Here is an 896-nt window from a genome sequence, read left to right on the forward strand (position 1 = left end):
TTAACCACCATTCCCGAGAACTCCAAAAATATGATCATACATAAGGTAGTCAGGATTCAGTGGTGTAGTGGTATCACGGGCGCTTGCCATCTTTGGATGATATGCGCCCGACCCGGGTTCGATTCCCGGCTGATTCATGCAATGTGGAGCGTGGTACATACGTTCTCTTATCAGGTGCACTGTGATTGCAATTGCTTTTATTTTAGGGGCGGGGAGACTGAGTCTAGTGAACTTGAGCGGTGTGTAGTGCAATGCTTGAGTTTTGACCAATGGTTTTTTAATTCTTTCTCTAAGATTCTCGACCGCAAAATACTCGTTACTCTAATCCATCACAGCGCAATCAATCACGATGAACTCTGGCAGATTTACTCTACTCTGATCTATAACCTCCTACCAAATTTCACTCCCCATCCTTACTGACGAGTACAATGCCACCTGCCATCAAAACATAAGTCCCCACAAACCTCACAAGGCACCAGTGCTACCCCCCCGTCCCTATCTTCACTTCCCATAATCCTGTTCTGCAGCGCTGCAGATGTTTCTTGGTCTTGACGCAACAGTACTACGCCGCGCCGGGGGTCTTGAAGTGGCGCAGATGTGGGAGCTAGGGGGGTGAGTATGAATGTGTCACGTAAGAGATGCCCGAGTATCTCGGGGGTGCGGCGGGGATTAGTTGTGGTGGTGGTGGGAGGGGTAGGGGTGGGAAGGAAGTTGTGTTCATTGGCGCGGCGAGGGGAGAGAATCGGGGTGCGCGGCATGGGTGGGAGGGGGGATTGGTCAGTGGAGGGCGTGGGGGTTGTCGGTGCGCATGCTGAATCTGCTGCAGCTGGTACGGCGGGGGTACCGATAGGAAGAGGGTTATCGTTTGAGTCGAAGCGGCGAATTAGGTTGCCCAT

The 896-nt window shown here is 52.1% G+C and overlaps 1 protein-coding gene across 1 annotated transcript; it reads right to left on the reverse strand.

Annotated features, from left to right (window-relative positions):
• On the reverse strand, positions 1-896 carry H6S33_007956 (uncharacterized protein; the record flags this gene model as incomplete). Its single annotated transcript, XM_044839640.1, has 2 exons — positions 1-321; positions 465-896. 2 exons carry the CDS (start codon positions 894-896, stop codon positions 1-3), a joined length of 753 nt encoding a protein of 250 aa, XP_044688147.1.

This window comes from Morchella sextelata, assembly GCF_020137385.1.
Source record: "Morchella sextelata strain SCLS chromosome Unknown scls_25, whole genome shotgun sequence".
Lineage (NCBI taxonomy): Eukaryota > Fungi > Ascomycota > Pezizomycetes > Pezizales > Morchellaceae > Morchella > Morchella sextelata.